The sequence below is a fragment of the Somniosus microcephalus genome, chromosome 6 (assembly GCF_052327205.1).
Source record: "Somniosus microcephalus isolate GS21.2 chromosome 6, FLI_Smic_1.0, whole genome shotgun sequence".
Classification (NCBI taxonomy): Eukaryota; Metazoa; Chordata; class Chondrichthyes; order Squaliformes; family Somniosidae; genus Somniosus; species Somniosus microcephalus.
Window position 1 is genome coordinate 236,599,295 of NC_140992.1, and position 20,682 is coordinate 236,619,976.

Here is a 20,682-nt window from a genome sequence, read left to right on the forward strand (position 1 = left end):
CGGAGGGCGCAGGACTCTGCCAGCTCGGCTCAGCTGCATGTCGACCCTCTGCCTCTGGGTCCATCCATAAGATCAGCAGTGCTGGAACTCCAGGAACAGATGCAGGTGTCTCTGGCAGGTTTTATCTCCAGGGTCGCTGCGAGAGTGGAGCGAATGGAGGAGTCCATTGCGAACATGAGCAGAGCCTTTGTGGAGTCATTGGCGCATGAACGCATCACCATGGAAAGGATGGCAACCTCCATGGAGGTGATAAGTCGCCAGAGTGCAGAAAACATGGTGAGTGTTCTGAATAGAATGACATCTCTGGAGGAGCGATGGTCATCTATTGAACAGAGAAACCAGACCTTCATGGAAGTCCTTCTGAGTAGGCCTGCCAGTGCAGATACAGGTCCCCATGGCCCCCCTGATGTGCAGCAAGGTACTCTCAAGCCACTTGCAAGTGCTGAGGGGGACCTGACCCATGAGAGGGAAGTTGGTGGCAGACATCAAGGAAGTGGGGGCTCCTCTCCAAGCGCTCACACTTCCATGCCACTGCAGAGCCCTCGGTCAGAGACCCACCAGAGTCCACACCCAACTGAGATCGGCGTCTCAACCCCTGCACAGCCGCAGGAGCAGCAGACTGTTGGCGAGCCCGCACAGGTTCGCAACCCCAGAGGACGCCCGCCAAAGTGTCGAGACAGGAGCAGCAAGAAAGTGAGCAAGGGGCCTCCACATCTGCCGAAGCCACAGGGGAAGCACCACGTAGGAGCACGCGTAAGAGAAAGATACTGCACAAATAGTCACAAGGGTAGTCACTTGGGTGAAATTTGATGTTTTATGTTAAAAAGCCATCAGATGATTACTGTAAATAAAAAATCTGATGGCTACTGCTGTAGTTGTGGCGTGTGTCATTTCGCGAATGGGACTTCCACATTGGGTTAGGATTACTTGCAATTGTCAGTATGGTGGTCAAATTGCTAGGAATCCGCTGGTTCTTGGCCATAGTCGATGCTCAGGTAAGAAGCTGCGAGGCAAAAGTGCTCGATTGCTAGGTTAAGCAAATCTGGCCAAGATGAGTGCATTCCTTGCATCCCGGGCAGCAATGTTCTCGCGTACTGCTGCTGCTGGTTGATGGGCCTCTGCAAGATGTTCGTTTTCGCTCTCCTCCTCCTCGTCGGAGGAGCCTATGTGACGAGCCACTTAGTCCTCAGGAATCTGCAAGCCACAACGCTGTGCCATGTTGTGAAGTGCACAGCAAACCATGACGATTTTGGAGACCCTGGCTGCTGAGTTCTGCAGGGCTCCACCTGATCTATCCAGGTATCTGAAGCGCATCTTAAGCAAACTGATGGTTTGCTCGATTATGGCTCTGGTGGACATGTGGCTGGAGTTGTAGCTCTCCTCAGCTTCGTTGGATGGGCTCCTCAACAGCGACATTAGCCACGTCTTCAGGGGATAGCCCTTGTCTGCAAGTAGCCATCCGTTAAGTTGGTCTGGTGGACTGAATAGCGGAGGCACACTAGTCTGGCACAGTATGAAGGAATCATGGCAACTGCCAGGGTACTTGGCACAAACATGCAAAATTTCCTTCTTGTGGTCACACACCAGCTGAACATTAAGGGAGTAGAAGCCCTTGCGGTTGACAAAAATACCTGGATTGCAATGGGGTGCCTTAAGGGCCACATGTGTGCAGTCAATGACGCCCTGCACCCTTAGAAAGCCTGCCAGATTAGCTAATCCAACCGCACACGCCGTGACACTTGCTTGATCCTTGGTGAAATAGATGTGATTGTGCGCGAGGGCAAAGAGGGCATCAGTTACCTGCGTGATGCAAGTGTGTGTGGCCGCCTGGGAGATGCCGCTGATGTCTGCTGCTGATCCATGGAATGAGCCGGAGGCAAAAAGGTTGAGTGTGGCGGTGACTTTGACGGCCACTGGTAAGGGTTGTCCACCTCGTCCTCTGGGCTCCAGGTCTTGTTGCAGCATTGTGCAAACGTCACCCACTACCTCTCGCTAAAGTCGGAGCTGCTTTTGGCACTGCTGCTCAGACATGTTGAGGTAGCTGACTCTGTGTCTGTAGACCCTGTTTGGGGGGTATCTCCTGCACCGACGGGCTTCCATGCGCTGGCCCCTTCTGGCCTGTGCAGCTTCAGGTGGGTGAGCAGCAGCTTGGCGCTCCCATTGTTGCTGCTACTGTTGGTGCTGCTGTTCATGGTTCTGCTGGTGCCGCGGCTGGTCTTCGTCCTCATCTGATGTCCAGAAGGGAAGGAAATAAATGCCTCCCATGTTTCTGGTATATACCTCAGTTGAGGAAGTGCTCAGTGAAGGTGGCGAGAGGGGTTTTCCAGGATGTCACACTGGAGATGGGTGTCAGGCTCCAAATTTCCACAGCTGTGGATATGCCTTCTAAAAGTTCCCCCAGACCGGAGACAACAAAGTCCTGCCACCTGCAAATGATGGCTGATCAAATCTCCTATTTAATGGTTGAGCTGCAGCTTATAGTCAGCAATCCAATTGTGCTCCCGCCAGGTTTCACCGTCGTGTTTCAGAACAGGCGTGCTTCATGTGGGAAAAGGGTTAAAATCACAAAGGTCTATCAAAATGGCATTATAGAGGCAATTTAGCGCTTGTTAAGGGCCTTAACGGCCTATCCCGCCTCTTGGAGGCGGGACCAGTAGACACGATTTAATGAAAATTGCTTGGAGGCGGGATTGGGCCCGCCCGCCAGTTTTTGCAATTTTAACCTCCCACACGCCTCCAATCCCGCCTCAACGGCCCGATGAAATTCGAGCCCCATCAGTCTCGCACATGCAACTCATTCCTACTCATACTTATATGTTTTTTACTGTCCAATATCAAATATGATAGTGTAACCCAGGGATACAACAATAGCAATGTGAAGTGAATATTGAGTCTTTTAAGTGCCCTTATGAGCATTTCTCCAATCTTTCTGAAAGACTTTCATGAATCGAGGCCAGATACAAATCATTCAGGTGCTTTATTTTACAGACAGCAAATGAATGTACAAGTAATGAATGTAATCAAATCTCACATTGATTTAATTAACTACAGTTCCCTCCTCATGAACAAGAATGATAAAAATGCACTATCCCTATTAGCAAGCTCTCATAGCATTTTCCTAGTCAGCCTTCTGACGAACAAGTCTCTCCACACTAGACCAGGCTTCCTTCCCAAACCTAGCTGGCTGGCTGACTGACTGTTCATATGTTCTTTTGTCCTTTACGTTCCATGTTCTCAGCCAACGGGAGGGCTGTTGCCGTGAATTCTTCTCCATTCAGTGATTCGCTAGGCCTGCCAATACAACTGGATACCCATCCTCCCCACTTGGAGTGCGGGTTTAAAAGAAAACATATATCACGACTGATATGTAGTATAAATATTACATACATTACATATACGCAAAGACGCAGGACTCAGGTATAATAGTATTTATCCACTTTAGAAAACTTGCGAAGAAGAATAACTTTTTTTCTTCCACCCCTAAAACCTCTTGTATAAATATATCTGTGTTGTCCATCTCCCAACATTGAAGTTATGATATTTGTTTAAGATTAAAGCACTTATTTGTTTATTCTTCCCTCCCACCTCCTCAGAACCATTTATAAATCATACATGCGAGGGAAAAAAAAAAAATCTATATTCTTTTCCTCTTTCTTACTTCTCATAGACCTGCAGTTTTTGTTGAAGCCGACATCGGTGTAGCTGGGAAGTTTGGCCCCACTGCTGAATTTCCAATTACTGTACTCGGTGAAGGCTGGCAGGCTGACTGAATCAAGCTGGCCACAAAGTGTCGCCTTCCACTTGTGTCTCACCACTGTTGTTACCTGTAATTTTTCTGTCAGTTGACATACAACAGGGGTCGTCGTCATGGTACACTCTGGGTACTGCCGGCTCTCAGCAGCACGATAGGAAATAAAACTTCTAGGATGCACCTGTGTCTCACAAACACAATCTGTCCACAGGATCTGGAAATTCGCCCAAACCCAAGGCTCCAGTGAAATTTCAAACTCAGAATGAAGCAGAATTCAAGATCCAGGCCACTGCGAGAGTGGCAGAGCTCTTCAAGGGAAACTTCTGGCAGGAACTTCCAATATTCAGGGTAAATTTAATTACTTTATTATTAATTTTTTTTTAAAGTTATTTATAGTTCTATAAATTCAGCTAGGTCAGAAATCCAAGATGCTGATTAAAACAACTTTGAAAATAAAAATACACGGAGGGACATGATTGCTTCAAATTGCAGCTTTTGAATTGGCAGTTTTTCAGTGAGATCCTTCCTGAATCTTTATTTTAGTAAACAGTCTGGCTAATCTCCTTATCTGAGCCAATCACAACACCAGTTTTGTTTTCCTGCTACAGATTTTAATATGCTGTGGCACCATACATAATATATGTGTCATTTTACACATAAAGCTGTTGTCTGTATAACTCATTGCAAGCAAACTTTTAGATAATCCTACACATGATGAAGATGATCAAGCTTTTTAGAGAGGGTGCAGAGGAGGGCAACCATGATGATACCAAACCTTATAACTAAGCATTCAGAGGATAGGCTCCAATAATGTGTTATTTAGTTTGGAGAGATGTGGGGATACGACTGCAGTTTTCAATATGATTAAGGAATTGGTTACTGTCCAGTTAAACAAGTTATTATTTAATGGATGGAGATAGTAGGAATTGAGATCATGCCAGTAAAATACATAGGCAAAGAGTTAAACATTTATTTTTGTACCTTCTGGAACAAACTGATGAGGCAAGTGGCGAGTACAGACTTGCTACACCCCTTAAAAGGGAATTGGTCAAGTTCCTGAAAGAAGAGGTCACTTCCAGTAATAGCAAGTAAGTTTCTAGTTAGCTGAGTTTGTGATGAATCATGGGTAACCGTGAACTCCCTTAGCTTGACTGGTTGCCTAAAAAGTCAAAAGTTTCCCAAAGTTTCTCCTGGATTGGCTGCAAGTTTCATAATTGTGTTGTCTTCGCCAGGAGGACACATTTCTTGGGGGGGGGGGGGGGGGGGGGGGGGGGCGGGGGCGGGCAGTGCACAAAGCTGCACTGCCAATTTGATGGGCCTGATGGCTTTTTTCTCACTTTTTTTTTTAATGTGCTTATATCTCGGCAGCCTACATTTAAATTCAGCTTGGATTGATCTAATTAAATGCCCCGATATTTACGGGGAGGCAGGGAGGGTGCAGAGGAGTGCTGTAGCGTAGGGAAAACCAATCAAGGCCGGGGACATGGAATTTACCAGCAGGACCTCATTCTAATTTTTTTCTTCCATTTCCCGGCCGCCAGCCAGCAAAATTGAAAGGCACCCCGGCTGAGAAAATCAGCAGCAGGAGGCCGCTGCCAGGGATCCTTGGAGAAGGTCCCTGGCAATCGTGATCATGAGGCAGGCAAGAGATCTGGGGTTAGAGAGATGGTCAATCGCGGAGCAGGCCAGAGAACACTCCTGTTCTTCCTGGCTCATAAGGAGTGCTATAAAAAGCACCTACCTTCTTGGGGACAGTTTCCAGCAATCGGGAGAGGGGGGAGGGAGCTAGATATCAGGGCTTGGGGGAAGTCTTTAATCATGGGAGGGATAAAGCGCGAGGCAGAGTGGAGGCTGAAAGCTTCCTTGAGGGGCTGGGGGAGCTCCTGCTCCTCCTCGCCCACAAAGGCGGCTGTAAAAAGCACTTATCTTCTTGAGCCGGCAGCTCCTGCCTCCGTTTTACTGCCGGGATTCCCGAGCCCCAGGAACCCCACCCGGCAACTGTTAAATTTAAATCAGGCTCCCAATTGCACTGTGGGAGGCTGATTTAAATATATAGAAACATAGAAGATAGGAGCAGGAGTAGGCCATTCGGCCCTTCGAGCCTGCTCCGCCATTCAATGAGATCATGGCTGATCATCCAAATCCAGTACCCTGTCCCTGCCTTCTCCCCATATCCCTTGATCCCTTTAGCCTTAAGAAATATATCCAACTCTTTCTTGAATATACTTAATGAACTGGCCTCCACCGCCCTCTGTGGCAGAGAATTCCACAGGTTCACCACTCTCTGGATGAAGAAATTCCTCCTCATTTCAGTCCTAAATGGCTTACCCCTTATCCTTAGACTATGACCCCTGGTTCTGGACTCCCCGGCCATCAGAAACATCCTTCTTGCATCTAGTCTGTCCAGGCCTGACAGAATTTTATAGGTTTCGATGAGATCCCCTCTCAATCTTCTAAACTCCAGTGAGTATAAGCCCAATCGACACAATCTCTCCTCATGCGTCATTCCTGCCATCCCAGGTATCAGCCTGGTGAATCTTCGCTGCACTCCTTCCATGGCAAGAACGTCCTTCCTCAGGTAAGGCGACCAAAACTGTGCACAATACTCAAGGTGTGGTCTCACCAAGGCCCTGTACAACTGCAGCAAGACATCCTTGTTCTTGTACTCGAACCCTCTTGCTACGAAGGCCAACATACCATTTGCCTTCTTAACCGCCTGCTGCACCTGCATGCTTACCTTCAGCGGCTGGTGTACAAGAACACCCAGGTCTCTTTGCACTTCCCCTTCTCCCAATCTATTGCCAATCAAATAATAATCTGCCTTCCTGTTTTTGCCACCAAAGTGGATAACCTCACATTTATCCACATTATACTGCATTTGCCATGTTTCTGCCCAATCACCCAACCTGTCCAAATCGTGCTGGAGTTTCACGACATCCTCCTCACAGCATACCCTCCCACCTAGCTTTGTGTCGTCTGCAAATTTGGAGATATTACATCCAATTCCCTCGTCTAGATCATTAATATATATTGTGAACAGCTGGGGTCCTAGGACCGATCCTTGCGGTACCCCACTAGTCACTGCCTGCCACTCGGAAAACGACCCGTTTATTCCAACTCTTTGCTTTCTGTCCGCCAACCAGTTCTCTATCCAAGTCAATACCTTGCCCCCAATCCCATGTGCCTTAATTTTGCACGCTAATCTCTTATGCGGGACCTTATCGAAAGTCTTCTGAAAGTCCAAATACACCACATCCACTGGTTCTCCCTTATCTATTTTACCAGTTACATCCTCAAAAATTTCCAGTAGATTAGTCAAGCATGATTTACCTTTTGTAAATCAATGTTGACTTTGTCCGATCCAGTCACTGCTTTCCAAGTGCTCTGCTATTACATCTTTTATATAATGGACTCTAGCATTTTCCCCACTACCGATGTCAAGCTTACTGGTCTATAATTCCCCGCCTTTTCTCTACCACCTTTTTTGAATAGTGGGGGAACATTAGCTACCCGCCAATCCATGGGTACCGTTCCAGAGTCTATCGAGTTCTGGAAGATGACCAGCAATGCATCTGCTATTTCTAGGCCACTTCCTTAAGTACCCTGGGATGTAGATTATCAGGCCCTGGGGATTTATCGGCCTTCAGTCCCATCAATTTTCCTAACACCATTTCCCTACAAATACTGATTTCTTTCAGTTCCACCCTTTCATCAGACCCTATGTTCCCCAGCATCTCTGGGAGGTTATTTGTGTCCTCCTTTGTGAAGACAGAACCAAAATATGTATTTAGTTGGTCTGCCATTTCTTTGTTCCCCATTATAAATTCCCCCGATTCTGACTGCAAGGGACCTATGCTTGACTTCACCAATCTTTTTCTCTTCACATATCTATAAAAGCTTTTACAGTCAGTTTTTATGTTCCCTGAAAGCTTACTCTCATATTCTATTTTCCCTTTCTTAATTAATCCCTTTGTCCTCCTTTGTTGAATCCTAAACTGCTCCCAATCTTCAGGATTATTGCTTTTTCTGGCCAATTTATATGCCCTCTCCTTGGACCTTATGCTATCCCTAACTTCCCTTGTTAGCCACGGTTGGGTCACCTTTTTTGTTTTATTTTTATGTCAAACTGGGATGAACAAATTCTGTAGTTCATCCATTCGGTCTTTGAATGTTTGCCATTGCCTATCCACCGTCAACCCTTTGAGTGCCATTCCCCAATCAATCCTACCCAACTTGCTCCTCAGACCATCGTAGTTTCCTTTATTTAAATTGAGGACCCTAGTCTCCGAGTCAACTACTTCATTCTCCATCTTAATGAAGAATTCGATCATATTATGATCACTCCGACCCAAGGGGCCTCGTACAACAAGATTGCTAATTAATCCTTTCTCGTTACATAATACCCAGTCTAAGATGGCCTGATCTCTGGTTGGTTCCTCGACATATTGGTCCAGGAAACCATCCCGTAAACACTCCAGGAATTCCTCCTCCACAGTATTGTTACTCATTTGGTTGGCCCAATCTATATGTAGATTAAAGTCACCCATGATGACTGCTGTGCCCTTATTGCACGCTTCTTTAATTTCTCTTTTAATGCCATCCCCAACCTCCGCCTTACTGTTTGGAGGTCTATAAACCACTCCCACTAATGTTTTTTTCCCCTTAGTATTTCTCAATTCTACCCATACAGATTCCACCTCATCAGAGCTAATATCCTTCATTACAATTGTGTTAATCCCTTCTTTAACCAGTAATGCTACCCCACCTCCCTTTCCTTTTTGCCTATCTTTCCTGAATATCGAATACCCCTGGATGTTGAGTTCCCAGTCCTGGCCTTCCTTGAGTCACGTTTCTGTAATCCCAACCAAATCGTATTTGTTTACTTCTATTTGCGCAGCCAATTCATCCACCTTATTACAAATGCTCCTCGCATTAAGACACAAAGCCTCCCGACAGTGGGTCACTCACATAACATGAAACCTACCGCCATAAAAACTGCAACGAGTGCATACGCGGCAGCTTGGGGACGCATTCCCCATTTTTTTTTTTTTTTAAACCTTCCTCCCAGCCACCCCCGCCGGGTGGGTTAATATCGAAGCCAAAACCTCCAACAGCTGCGCAAGGATGAAAACATGTTTGGGCAGTAAGAACCTAGTTCTTAGTGGGGATGAGACTAAGGAACAAAACCGTCAACTCATTCACACCAACAGACAGTGAATCAGCAGCGTTGAGCAAAGATGCCAAAAACACGAGTGGGAAGTTGGAAATTCACACTGATGCAACAGGCCATGAAGTAGCTTTTGTTGAAAGGCAGAGCAGAGGGACCTTTATACTCCATCTGTCCTATACTTGACCCAAGAGCGTTTGATGATAGCACTGGGTGCTAAAATTGGAAGTATTCCATTCCCAGCATGGAAAATCCCTCACCTCGAGTACAAATAAACAACAAATTACATGCAAATTATTTCAAGCCTCCTACAAAAACAGTAATCGGATACTCACAATCCCATGTAGTTCTGCTACACGGTTGGATGTATCAGGCTTCCGCTTCTGAAGGGCTAAATAGAAAGGGTTTCTGGAAATATCTTCATCATACATAGCCATGGACGCCAAACACTTTCCGCACTAAATTTCAACTGTGCAAGAAATATATATATAAAATGTTCATGAATTCATTAAATAGAAAGTATAACATTAATACAACATAGTTAGGAATTTTGTAGCACTAAAAGGATAAGGTACACCTGGAAATATTTTTCCAGATAAAAATGGCAAAACATTGAGGGATTTTAATTACTCAGATAATGACTGCATTAGTGGCTATGTAAAACCAAGGAAAGGTGTGTGACCAAGAGGTTGTGCGGGATTGCTTTACTACATAAAAACAGAAAATGCTGGAAACACTCAATAGATCAGGCAGCATTTGCACAAGGAACAAAAGTTAATGCATTAGGTCTAATGACCCTCCTTCAGTACTGGCAAATTTCTGTCAAAGGGGCACAAGACCTGAAACATTAACTTTTATTCTTTCTTCCACAGGTGCTGCCTGACCCGAGTGTTTTCAACATTTTCTATTTTTGTTTCAGATTTCCAGCATCTGCAGTCTTTTGCTTTCTGCTTCACTACACTGTCATTTTGCCTAATCTAGGCTCAGTCTTGAGGAGAAAAAGCCTAGGAACCGTAAATAAAGTTGAAGTTGGGGAGCATCTCAGATCCAGAAATCAGAATACTTGAATACGGGAATGGCTTAACCTGAAATTCATTCCAGTAAAGTCAAAGCAGTCAATAAGGAAATGGACGCAAATGTGATTAAGTAGAGACATAAAGAATACAATAAGGGACATACAGAAAGTACTCACAAAAAGATTCTGGAGGAAGATTGGGAGAATTATAAAAACAAGGAAAACCAAGTTTAAAAAAAAACTTTAAAAAAGAACAAATTGCAAAATATATCTCAACAAACATGCAGTGCTCTTATCTACTGCTGGCTTTTCACTTTCCTACTAGCTTGCAACACTCAGTAGAATGAAAAACTTCACCAGATAGCCATACACATTTGTAACTTCTGTAAATTAAAATGGAATTTTCACTGCTTGGCAAAAAACATTTTCTTTAAAACTATATGTTGCTGAAAATGTACTGATTTGCATTTTTGCTGCAATTTTCCAAAAAAGAATTCTAACTCAAACAGGAATTGACCTTTCAATTAGCCAACAACAGAATATCCCACTGCCACTGACAAACACTTTAGGGCAGGAGGGGGAGGCAAGATAAGGGGGTAGCCAACTGGTTAAAAAACGGTCATACTTAGAGCACTTCACAAGCACAATTGAGTTGGAAAGTACTGATCAGAATACTGCATTTCTAACCGGTGATTGGAAGTATTTTTAATACATTCTATGCATCATAAATAAACCGTAGTCTCAAAAGAGATCAAAGGGATTCAGATGTACTTTTCCTCATACAGCCTGTACGAATTAGTACAATCAGGACATTTATCAAACTCTCCTCAAACTGTTCCAGTGAGCTGTATAACATTATATGGAGTTAAATCCATGGTTGGTGTTGGCATAGTAGTCGGAGTGAATGCAAGGGTTAGGAACCTTCTTTTTAAGGAACGACTGCAACAGTTTTGAAAGGGAGGGGACAGGGGTGTGTGTGGAAACAATGACTGAGGAGAGGGGCAGTCAATGACCATTGGTCAAGGCGGGGTAGTTGGGCATAGAGGTGCTGATTCAGGAGGGGATCAGGGAAGCAGATGTGCTTCATGGGGGGGAAAAAAAGAGCCTGGTAAGAGCTGGAGTGGAGATATAGCAGAAGATATAGAGCGCAGCAAGTTCAGAGTCAGGGTGGGGAGTGAGCTGGGATTGGTAAGAGACTACCACTCTCCTGACTCTGCTTTCAATGTCCTCATCCCCACAACAACCCTCACTTATGGCCCGGCATATCCCTCACTCTACCACTACCACCAAGCCAGGGGACCAACCCTGGTTCAATAAGGAGTGTAGAGGAGCATGCCAGGAGCAGCACCAGGCGTACCTAAAAATGAGGTGCCAACCTGGGGAAGCTGCAACACAGGGCTACATGCATGCTAAAAAGCAGAAGCAGCATGCTATAGACAGGGCTAAGCAATCCCACAATCAACGGATCAGATCAAAGCTCTGCAGTCCTGCCACATCCAGTCGTGAATGGTGGTGGACCATTAAACAACTAAACGGGAGGAGGAGGCTCCATGAATATCCCCATCCTCAATGATGATGAAGCCCAGCACGTGAGTGCAAAAGACAAGGCTGAAGCGTTTGCAACCATCTTCAGCCAGAAGTGCCGAGTGGATAATCCATATCGGCCTACTCCCGTGGTCCCCATCATCACAGAAGCCAGTCTTCAGCCAATTTGATTCACTCCATGTGATATCAAGAAACGGCTCAGCACACTGGATACAGCAAAGGCAATGGGCCCCGACAACATCCTGGCTATCGTGCTGAAGACTTGTGCTCCAAAACTAGCCGCGCCTCTAGCCAAGCTGTTGCAGTACAGCTACAACACTGGCATCTATCCGACACTGGAAAACTGCCCAGGTATGTCCTGTCCACAATAAGCAGGACAAATCCAACCCGGCCAATTACCGCCCCATCTTTCTACTCTCAATCATCAGCAAAGTGATGGAAGGTATCATCGACAGTGCTATCAAGTGGCACTTACTCACCAATAACCTGCTCACTAATGCCCAGTTGGGTTCCGCCAAGACCACTCGGCTCCCGACCTCATTACAGCCTTAGTCCAAACATGGACAAAAGGAGCTGAATGCCAGAGGTGAGGTGAGAGTGACTGCCCTTGACATCAAGGCAGCATTTGACCGAGTGTGGCATCAAGGAGCCCTAGTAAAACTGAAGTCAATGGGAATCAGGGGGAAAACGCTCCACTGGCTGGAGTCATACCAAGCACAAAGGAAGGTGGTTGTGGTGATTGAAGGTCAATCATCACAGCCCCAGGACATCACTGCAGGAGTTCCTCAGGACAGTGTCCTAGGCCCAACCATTATCAGCTGCTTCATCAATGACCTTCCCTCCAATATAAGGTCAGAAATGGGGATGTTCGCTGATGTTCAGCGCCATTCACAACTCCACAGATAATGAAGCAGTCCATGCCCGCATGCAACAAGACCTGGATGACATTCAGGCTTGGGCTGATCTGTGGCGTGAATGCTACAACTTAAGTGCCAGGCAATGACTATCTCCAACAAGCGAGCATCTAACCACCTCCCCTTGACATTCAACGGCATTACCATCACCGAATCCCCCACCATCAACATCCTGGGGGGTCACCATTGACCAGAAACTTAACTGGACCAGCCACATAAATACTGTGGCAACAAGAGCAGGTCAGAGGCTAGGTATTCTGCGGCGAGTGTCTCACTTCCTGACTCCCCAAAGCCTTTCCACCATCTGCAAGGCACAAGTAAGGAGTGTGATGGAACACACTCCACTTGCCTGGATGAGTGCAGCTGCAACAACACTCAAGAAGCTCGACACCATCCAGGACAAAGCATCCAGTTTGATTGGCACCCCATCCACCATCTTAAACATTCACTCCCTCCACCACCGGCGTACTGTGGCTGCAGTGTGTACCATCTACAAGATGCACTGCAGCAACTCGCCAAGGCTTCTTCAGCACCACCTCCCAAACCCGTGGCCTCTTCCAGCTAGAAGGACAAGGGCAGCAGGCACATGGGAACACCACCACCTCCAAGTTCCCCTCCAAGTCACACACCATCCTGACTTAGAAGTATATTGCCAATCCTTCATCGTCACTGGGTCAAAATCCTGGAACTCCCTACCTAACAGCACTGTGGGAGTACCTTCATCACATGGACTGCAGCGGTTCAAGGAGGCGGCTCACCAGCACCTTCTCAAGGGCAACTTGGGATGGGCAATAAATGCTGGCCTTGCCAGTGACACCTACATCCCTTAAAAAAAAAAAAATTTTAAACTTATCTCCCACACCCTGTCCCTTCCCCCAACCCCACCCACACCCATCTTCACAGCCTTAAACCTGAGTGCCGCATATCTTTAAATCTGAATGCCTCGGGTTCATGACTATCCTGGCTCAACCATTTAAAAAAAAAGTCAGTTTTCCCTCTCTACAGTGAAATATCTTATTACTCCAAGGTCATTCGAAAGGGCAAAGGAAATCTCAATATCCTTTTCCACATTACAAACTGCCTCCACCAATTTCCCTCCCATTCTCACATCTGCCACAAGTTGCCAAGGGCTTATGTATTTCTTGGCATCCAAAATTAAGGCTATGTGCTCAGCTACTGACAACAGCAATGAGTTGATGTGCCAACAGCCAATTAAAAAAAGGCTAATTTTGGAATCTCGTGAGAAAAATCAAGAACTGGCACAATAAGTACCCATATGAGAACTAGAATGATGTTCCAAACAACCTACCTACTTTAGCCTCTGTTTAGGGGAAAGCTCCTCCTCTCCCCACCTCCAGATATCCCCAAAAAAATGTAATTTTGATTTTAGGTATAGCAGAACTAAGTGGTGACATAATGCAGCCTTAAGACAAGTTTATCTTATGACAAATTCAGTAGCTGAGCATTAGTGAATACAGAGGATCACCACATGAAGTTGTGCAACTTGGATTACTGAAAGAACTTTTTCTATTTTAAATGTAAAACAATTTTTCAAGCATCCAAAACAAATTAGGAGAACTTACTTCACTTTCGTAATAAGATGTTAGTATTTCAGAAAGCATTGATGCAAAGAAACAACAAACTTGCAATTAAAAAACACCTTTCATGACCTTAGGACATCCTGAAGCGCTTCACAGCCAATTAAGTACTTTTGAAGTGTAGTCAACTGTTGTAATATAGGGTTATGTGGCAGCAAATGTGCACACAGCAAGATCCTACAAAGAGCAATTAGATAAATGACCAGATAATCTGTTTTTCTAGTGATGTGGGTTGGGGGATAAAAATCAGCCAGAACACTGCTCTTCTTCAAATAGTGCCATGGGATCGGTCATGTCCACCTGAGGGGCAGACAGGACATCAGGTTAACGTCTCATTTGAAAGATTGCACCTCCAATGGTGCAGCACTGCCTCAGTGTTGACAAAGATTATGTGCTCAAGTCTCTGACGTGGGGCTTGAACCCACGACCTTCTGACTCAGGTGAGATTGCCGTCATATAGAATCATAGAATAGTACAGCACGGAAGGAGGCCATTCGGCCCATCGAGTCTGCGCCGGTTCTTTCAAAGAGCAGGCCAGTTAATTCCACCGCCCCTCTCTTTCTCCATATTCCTGGAATTTTTTTCCCCTTCAAGTATTTATCCAATTCCCCTTTGAAAGCTGCTATTGAATCTGCAGCCACATCCTCTGAGGAAGTTGGAGGATATTCAGACACTTTGAGGCATGTCACTTGATTGGACCTAGATCATACCCCTGGTGCCAGGCACCCCACGATCGACATGAGGGCAGTCTGTGGAATGTTTCCGATGTGGGGGAAAACTGCTGTCACAAGTCTTTCCAACTGATTTCCCAGTCTGCCAAATCCAGTCGAGATATAGTAGACTCCTATAATTGGGTGTCCAATGTCTCAATGGCACCACTCACAATGCTTGTGATAGGATATTGTTATTCACTTGTTCCCTCACTGTCACTGAGCCAAGGCTGACACCTTACAAACAATTCACATCTGAGAAAAGATTTTATACTGCCTCCATTAGTTGTGCCAATTTCTGTTAAGTAACCGACAGCATTTTTAAAAAATAATTTAAACATACGTTTACATATGCTCTGTTCTCAATGATCCAGCAGCTTCTGTTTTATCATATGACTGGTCTTTCTCCACTGTGTAATTGGAAACTACCCTCATGGAGTTTCCAAACTAATGAGCTCTGTAGCGGTCAATAACTTAGCAGTCAATACAATTTACTACTAATGTGACCACTAAAGCGCGATTAAAGATCTATTATTTTTTCCGAACGAATTTGGAGATACCTAATGTTCTCAGTTATCCACTTTGAACCATGTCAAACATACACAAGTGAAATCTAGATTTCCCTGGGGTACAAACTGACGTCACATCCTACCCTATTTTTCTTTTTTAATAAAATATATAAACACAGATTATAGCCGCTGGTGATGCTGCCACTACCATAAATACACTAAAGGTAGACAGGCCCCGCAGAGAGAGGAACATATTTACCCACAGCAAACCCTGGCCCGCGCTGTTCGCCCACCAACAGAAACCCACACGCGACTCCTCTGGTGTCCTATTTCATCCTCTAACAGGACACTTACCAAACGGCCATACACTGCGTCATTTCACTTCCACGTCGAGTTTAACTTTCCAGCGCAGCTTCGTGTATCGTCCTGACAGCGGAAACAATGTTGCCATTCGTGTGATTGACAGCCCCGCTGACCAGTCAGATCCCGAGGTCGCGTCAGGAGCCGCAAGCCACTGGTGGGTTCTCAGCCAATCGGCGCCGCCCGGAGGCAGGGCTCTGGCCAGCAGCTGAGACTAAATGGAAACATTTCTAAACGGGTTTCACTTCCTAGTTTAGCGAGCACGTGATGTGTTAAGGTGTTCAGTGTTTAGTCTGTGAGCGGATTGCGGACCTGGGATAGCTCCTGCAACTGACGATGAAGCTATTACACTGGTTCACACAAGAATAGCGATTTTCATGTAGATCTGTATTCGATGTTATTGTAGCTATTACATGAGGCGAAATGTTTACAACAAAGTTTTGCAATCACCGTTGTGTGCTCAGGTAACTTAGAAAGTTGATGTGAAATGGTCAGAAGTCAAGAAAGAACACAATAAAGCCACACATGCAATATGGACGAATGGCTAGCTGTGGTAAGATTATTGCATAAAGTTGGAAAATTGTGTTTTGACTGCGTATTTTTTCTTTAGAAGTGTTACGTTGCTGTATTAAATTTCCGTACGCGATAACAGTTTATAACAAGCGTATCTGAAGGGATCGCAGCCGACTTCTGAAATGGTAAAGGACGAGTGTAAGACGCTTTTGGATGCTCTGAACAAAGTGTCTGCTTGCTATCGACATTTGGTTATCTGTGCTGGTGGGACATCGGACTCGCAAAATTTACGCGAAGAATTGAAGAAAACCAGGCAAAAAGCACAGGTGTTGGCAATTGCCAACAGAAACAAGCTAACAACTATTTTAAAGGACAAAAATATCAGCAAAGATGACCGAGTTGAAATCGAACGGCTGTGGGTAGTCTTTTCGACCTGTATGGAGATCTTGGAGATCGACATGAGAAGAGCCCTAGAACTGGGTCAAGAGTTTCCACTGAATATTCCCACAAAACATCTGATCCAGACGGGAATGATTGGGGGGACATCTGCTGTGGCTGCCCGTGCTATGAGTGTTCAGAATATGATGTATGAAGAGGGCAACAACATAGACACACTCGATCTGAACGACTTGGAACAAGAGATCAATGAAGTCGGGGAAATGATATACGAGATGGAGATGAAAGTGAACGTCCCTCGGTGGACAGTGGAAGCGAAGCAAGACGCCGGTTCTGAGCTAAAATCAGCCGTCACTACCGGCGCTTCATCACTTGCCATGATATCAGTGAACGGTGGTGGCAACAAAAAGCTGTGCGACACCAGTCAGGTCTTTGCTGGAGCGATGTTCAGTGCTGTATTAATAATTGCCATTGCTCTAGCTGTGTGTGTTGTAAAATTTGCTTAACCCCTCCACGTTCATATCTATTTTAATTGTGCACGAGGAAATAATTTGGGGCATTTGCTTTTGAAATGTGGGTCCTATCAATGAACCTGGTTTACTTCTTATGAACTGAACAGCGCTTTTCTACAGGCAATCGTGTAAACTGCTGGTCCATGTTTACATAGCAGTTTATTTTATTTAGGAAAAATAGATACAGTCACCTCCGTATTATGGTATTTATCTATCCAATGCTTTTACAGTGAGGTACGATTTATTATTGGGTGAAATAGTGCCGTATGAAGTGTTTGTGCACCTTGCTGCTGTTTGTGCCTCTGAGTAGAATGGTACAACAAAAACATTCCAGTATATCAAGTGAAGTGTATTAATATGGTGAACAATGTTTTTAAATGTTAATTATTACAGTATTTTGTAGCAAACTGCATATTTTCACTATGTACAGGGGGAGTCAGAATGTTATTGTACTGTATTTATAATAAATGTTAACTTTGAATGATAAGATAGCCAACTGTGAAATGTTAAATCTTGCTCAAGAATGTTTTTTCCATTGACGGGTAGTGAATTCATAGACTCATAGAATCATGCCTTTGGGCATATGCTGAATATGCTTGTTCTATATACAAGATGGGGAGTTGAGAGAATTTAGAAACAGGCTCTACTGGTTCTGACCATTAGGTGAGTTAGAAACAGACTCACCTTGTGGCCAGAGGCTATAATTGCACCGTGACTGTTGACATAACAAAACTGAATCTACCCATCCAGAAAGGATGAACAGACTGGGTCTCTTTTTTCTCTTGAAAAAGTAAGGCTGAGAGGTGACCTAATGGAGATCTTTAAAATTATGAAAGGTTTTGATAGAGTAGACACAGAATGTTTCCACTTGTGGGGAAGAGAAAATCTAGAGGCCATCAATATAAGATGGTCACCAAGAAATCAAATAGGGAATTCAGAAGAAACTTCTTTACCCAGAGAATGGTGAGAATGTGCAAATGCTACCACAGGGAGTAGTTGAAGCAAATAGTATAGATGCATTTAAGGGGGAGCTAGATAAGCATATGAGGGAGAAGGGAATAGAGGGTTCTGCTAATAGAGTTAGATGAGGAAGGATGGGAGGAGGCTCAAGTGGAGCATAAACGCCGGCATGGATTGGTTGGGTCGAATGGCCTATTTCTAAGCAACTCTACGAATGGGAAATACTGACCTAGCAATTTACAAGGGTAAATGCTGATATGAAAGCATGACCAAAAATCTAAACAACAGCAATGCAAGGCTTGTGGCTTGTATACCCTATGCAAGATTTTTAATATATTGCCAAAAAAAAGCATAATGGCCGAGGAGGAAATAATACAGCAAATTAATACATAACTATTTTACAATATCCATTGTCAAGTTTTACTAAATTTTGTCTGTAAATTATTCAAAACAAAATGTACAGATGTGAAGTAATGTTTTTAATAAAGTACATATCTAGTCCCTACATCTCCTGCAATGTTGGAGCTACTACTTCACTGCAAAACTGTTATACTGTACTTTTATACACTGTCAATGATATTTTTCTCAAAGTATTTTTTTGCATGAATGAAAATAATGATGTTTGTATATCTCCCTACATACCCTCTCCAAGTTCATCTTGTCCATGAGACCCAATTCTTCCTCTCAACCCTATACCCAATAAACTGCTAACCACCCCAATTTCTTTTCTTGGCCTCCATACTAGCTGACATTATAAATGGCTCACACTCCTCCGGTTCTGTCCCCTTCCCTTTCAAAATTGCTGTAATTACCTACCTCTTCTTTTTTTATAAAAAATTTAAAAAACACGACCCCTCTGTCCTTGTAAACTAGCGTCCCATCTCCAACCTCCCTTTCAAAAGTCCTTGAACATGTTGCCTCCCAAATCCATGCCCATCTTTCCCGCAATTCCATTCTGAACTTCTCCAATCAGGTTTACACCCTTGCCACAGCACTGAAACAGTCCAAATTAAAGTCACAAATGAAAACCTCTGACTGTAACCATGGTGCACTATTCCTCCTCTAAGTCTTTGACCTGGCCAACCACACCATTCTCCTTCAATGTCACTCCTCCATTGTCCAGCTAAATGGGATTGCTGTCACTTGGTTTCACTCTTACCTATCCAATCGTAACCAGAGAATCTCCTGAAATGGCTTCTCTTCCCACCCCGTACCATTAACTCTGGTGGCCGTGAAGGATCTATCCTTGGCTCCCCTCCTATTAGTCATCTCTTGGTGATATCATCTGAAGACATAGCATATGCTGGCAACGCCCAGACCTACCTCTCCATCATCTCTCCTATCCCTCCCTATCTCTGTAAGCAGCAAGAGAAATGTCAAGGCTCCAGAGCAGAGTTTTGGGTAAAAATAAGCTGAGTGGGTCAGGAAGGGACAGAGAGAGGAACAAAGGTACTAGGGCATCAGTGACTAAGGTGACATCAGGAAAAAATAGAAAAAAGTCAAACCTAAAGGCACTATATCAGAATGCACAAAGCATTCACAACAAAATGAATTAATAGCACAGATAGAAATGAATAGGTTTGATCTAATAGGCATTACGGAGACGTGGTTGCAAAGTGACCAAGGTTGGGAACTAAATATTCCAGGATACTTAACTTTTAGAAAAGATAGGCAAAATGGAAAAGGAGGAGGGGTAGCCCTGATAATAAAGGATGGGATAAAGACAGTAGAGAGAAAGTATCTTCACTCTGCAAATCAAGAAGTAGAATCAGTTTGGGTGGAGCTAAGAAACAGCAAGGGGTAGAAAACATTGGTGGGAGTTGTTTAGAGGCCCCCAAACAGTAGTTGTAGGGCAGAGTATAAATCAGGAAATTAGAGGCACATGTAACAAGGGTAATACAGTAATTATAGGGGACTTTAATCTACATATAGACTGGGCAAACCAAACTTGCAGTAATAGTGTGGAGGACGAATTCATGGAATGTATACAAGATAGTTTTCTAGATCAGTGTGTTGAGGAACCAACTAGGGAACAGGCTATTTTAGATCTAGTATTGTGCAATGAGAAAGGGTTAATTAATAACCTTGTAGTAAAGGGGCCTTTAGGGAAGAGTGATCATAATATGATAGAATTTTATATTAAGTTCAAAAGTGATTGTTAAACCCGAAACTAGGGTCTTAAATCTAAACAAAGCAAACTACGTAGGTATGAGGGGCGAGTTGGCGAAAGTAGATTGAGAAACTACATTGAAAGGTATGATGGTAGACGAGCAATGGCTAGCATTTAAAGAATTAATACATAATTTACAACAAATATACATTTCTTTAAGGCACAAAAACCCACAGGAAAACTGGTCCAACCGTGGCTAACAAGAGAAGTTAAAGATAGTATTAGATCAAAGGAAGAGGCTTATAATATTGCCAAAGAGTAGTAAGCCTGAGGATTGGGAGAATTTTAGAATTCAGCAGAGGACCAAGAAATTGATAAAGAAAGGGGAAAATAGAATGAGAGTAAACTAGCGAGAGACACAAAAACAGGCTGTAAAAGCTTCTATAGGTATGTAAAAAGGAAAAGATTTGCGAAAGTAAATGTGGGTCCCTTACAGGCTGAGACAGGAGAAATTATAATGGGGAATAAGGAAATGGCAGAGAAATTAAACAAATACCATGCGTCTGTCTTCACGGAAGAAGATGCAAAAAACCTCCCGGAAATAGTGGAGAACCAAGGGTCT

At 44.2% G+C, this 20,682-nt stretch overlaps 2 protein-coding genes across 2 annotated transcripts in view; one reads left to right on the forward strand and one right to left on the reverse strand.

Annotated features, from left to right (window-relative positions):
- ankrd27 (ankyrin repeat domain 27 (VPS9 domain)) overlaps positions 1–15,489 on the reverse strand; it is a 115,005-nt gene extending 99,516 nt beyond the window's left edge. Inside the window, 2 exon segments of the mRNA XM_085991572.1 lie at positions 9,254–9,387; positions 15,469–15,489. Coding sequence (XP_085847698.1) covers positions 9,254–9,355 — 102 coding nt within the window. The 5' untranslated portion in view covers positions 9,356–9,387; positions 15,469–15,489.
- A 311-nt stretch (positions 15,490–15,800) lies between these two features.
- On the forward strand, positions 15,801–18,455 carry LOC147116540 (regulator of G protein signaling 9-binding protein). Its single transcript, XM_085991574.1, has 2 exons — positions 15,801–16,033; positions 16,180–18,455. Exon 2 carries the CDS (start codon positions 16,265–16,267, stop codon positions 16,982–16,984), a length of 720 nt encoding a protein of 239 aa, XP_085847700.1. The 5' UTR covers positions 15,801–16,033; positions 16,180–16,264; the 3' UTR covers positions 16,985–18,455.
- The last annotated feature ends 2,227 nt before the right edge of the window (positions 18,456–20,682 follow it).

What these genes read in the sequence shown, in the direction of transcription:
- LOC147116540 (XM_085991574.1), top strand. Translation starts at nt 16,265, where the DNA reads ATGGTAAAGGACGAGTGTAAGACGCTTTTGGATGCTCTGAACAAAGTG.